Source organism: Sinocyclocheilus anshuiensis, unplaced genomic scaffold (genome assembly GCF_001515605.1).
Source record: "Sinocyclocheilus anshuiensis isolate Anshui unplaced genomic scaffold, SAMN03320099.WGS_v1.1 scaffold1559, whole genome shotgun sequence".
In the NCBI taxonomy this organism is placed as follows: Eukaryota; Metazoa; Chordata; class Actinopteri; order Cypriniformes; family Cyprinidae; genus Sinocyclocheilus; species Sinocyclocheilus anshuiensis.
The window spans coordinates 392,156-394,906 of record NW_015551091.1 but is presented as its reverse complement, the minus strand read 5'-3'; the positions used below and the strand labels follow the sequence as shown (position 1 = coordinate 394,906).

Sequence of the window (2,751 nt, the reverse complement as noted above, 5' to 3'; positions counted from 1 at the left end):
AGATATCTATAAAGGAATTTTGACTAGTCACATTGTTAATTCCAGATATCTACATTGAAATTCTTCCTAGTTAAAAAGCTAAATGCAGATATCTCCAAATAAAGATCTTCCTAGTCAAAAATCAGATTGAGATATCCATAATTAAATTGCAGATATCTTTAAATGGGTTTTGACTAGGAAGAATTCCAATTCAAGATATCTCTTATTAAGTTTTGCCTAGTCAAAAATCAAATTCAAGATATCTACAACTGTAATTTGACTAGTAATAAATTACTTTCTGATATCTACAAATGTATTTTGGATATCTTTAAGAAATCATGAATTAAAGATATCTGCAATATAATTATGACTAGTCAAACACCAGTTAGAGATATCTTGAATTATAATTTTTATTAGTGTTAATTCAGTTAGAGATATCTCTAATTTAATTATCACTAGTTAAATTGTAATTTGAGATATCTATAATTAGAATTACACATAGTACAAAATCAATTATAGATATCTTTAATTACAATTTCTACTAGTCAAAACTCATTTGTAGATATCCGAAAATATTTTCCAATGGAACAATTCGACTAGTCGTAATAGCATTGTAGATATCTCGAATGTATATTATGACTAGTCAAAATAACATTGTAGATATCTTCAATGCATATAATGACTAGTCATAATCACATTGTAGATATCTTAATTCCAATTACGACGAGTCAAAATTGCAGAATAGATATCTGGAATTGGAATTTTGACTAGTCAAAACTATAGTACAGCAAGTACAGCAAGGAGTATTTAATGCTAAAGCAGCTTGCCATACACGTTGCTTCCCGACCATGCCGTCTTTATATGACTAGTACAGCAAGGAGTATTTAATGCTAAAGCAGCTTGCCATACACGTTGCTTCCCGACCATTCATCGCGTGCCGTCTTTAACGACATGCGTGATGTCATCGAGAAGGCGGAACTAGCGACTGACTTCCGAAAACAAGAGTGTAAACATTTGCTGAAGCGCTTCTGCTATAGTTCGCCAGCATTTTTCTTTCTTTGTTCTGTCGTGGTAGTCCCTCGATCATACATCATACAGGCAGGAGTACTGTTGCCACAGCTCCACGAACCTTTCCTCCGTCTCTTAATTCCAGCACCATCGAGCTTCTGTGCTGCTATTGGTCAACGTCACCAATGTGACAGAACTCGACGTGGACAACGGAAAAAAAAAATAAACATGCTAGTCTTTCTGTCGTGATGTCGTGAAGCATCGCAGACGCGGAATCGGTTGTCGTCCACTATGACACACAACACGTGCTGAAACGATGGAATCTTGCGTCCCGACGCCCATTGTCGAATCCCCACGACACCCTACGTCAAGCAAGTCGTGGCAAAATCGGGCTAAAATCGTGTAGTCTGAACCGGCAATACAGTGTCGATCCTAGACTTTTGGGGGCCCTACGCAAAACTGTGTTGGCGGTGGAGTGGTGTATGAGTGGTTATGAACGAATGAATGAAACACATTTGTCCGTGTTTCACTCCATCTCGAATCGCGCTCGCGGAAAGCGCTTGAGAAACAGTGTCTCTTCCGCGGTTCGGTACAATTTCAACTCATTTTTTAGTCTTGAGCAAGACTGTACGACATTCACATTACATGATTTGACTGATTTTTACGTAGAAAGGGCGACAGCGCATCACATTAAAAGAAATGATCATTCATGTTTATATAACCGCTGGCCAAATTGCAAAACGAAACTAAAATTAAATCATTTTTGAGAGCAAGGGGGCCCCCTGGTGTTTCGGGGGCCCTATGCAGCTTGCGTATTTTGCCTATAGGGAGGATCGGCTCTTGCCTGTAAGAATGAACCTCGCAGAGACAAATGTGCAACTTTCACACAATAAAAGGCTTTATTCTACAAAAAAATGATCTGTGTATGTCTGTCTGTGTGTATGTATATAGTGTAAAAAGAACCTCAACAAACACAAAAACACTTAAAACATGAACTTACTGCACAGAATTATAGCTGGAAAAGGAGATGAGACCTCCAAAAGCCAGAGAAAATGAATAAAACACTTGTGCACCTGCATCTAACCATGTGGTTGGGTTTGCTAACTCGTTTAGCTGCAAACAAATACACAATTTTGTGATTTATGAGAGTACTGAATGTGTTAACACTTTTTATGTCATGAAAGTAAATCTGTTGAATTTGTTTGATTTTGACACTCACATCTGGAGTGAAGAGGAACTTAATGCCGTCAACGGATCCTTTCAGAGTCAGTCCTCTGATCAGGAAGATCGTAAGAACTACGTATGGCAGTGTAGACGTCACATAAACAGCCTTTAAAGAGAAAAGAGGAGAGGAGATCAACCTTAATTACATGTCAATATCATATCTAATAAAATCTGATGACAAATACTTTGGGTGTGGTACAGTGAGTTCAAACTTTATGTTTTATGGCTCTTGATTTAGAGATAAATACTTTGACATTCTGGAATTATAATCCTTTTTACTGCAACAGTTAAAACAAAACTGTCTGCTTAATTGTTCACAAGAGCTGTAAAGCTGTAAACCAGTTCTGTGCTGGAAATTTTTACAAGCAGGTGTAGGCCTACTTACAGTACATCACTGTGATCTTTATTCTTTATTTCAACATTAGTTTATAGCATTATCATGATATAAAAAGGCATAACCTTTGATAACTGTATTGAGTATTGACTGTTTTACTGGTAAAGCTGTTTTAGAGCATTAATGATTACAGATTAGCACAGGGC

At 37.0% G+C, this 2,751-nt stretch overlaps 1 protein-coding gene across 1 annotated transcript in view; it reads right to left on the bottom strand.

Moving 5' to 3' along the window:
* LOC107662664 (sodium-dependent neutral amino acid transporter B(0)AT1-like) overlaps positions 1–2,751 on the bottom strand; it is a 14,312-nt gene that overhangs the window by 5,014 nt on the left and 6,547 nt on the right. Inside the window, exons 5-6 of the mRNA XM_016452741.1 lie at positions 2,207–2,317; positions 1,988–2,100 (exon numbers count right to left, since the gene is read on the bottom strand). Of these exons, the coding sequence (XP_016308227.1) occupies positions 1,988–2,100; positions 2,207–2,317 (224 nt within the window). The remainder of the gene's footprint in view (positions 1–1,987; positions 2,101–2,206; positions 2,318–2,751) is intronic.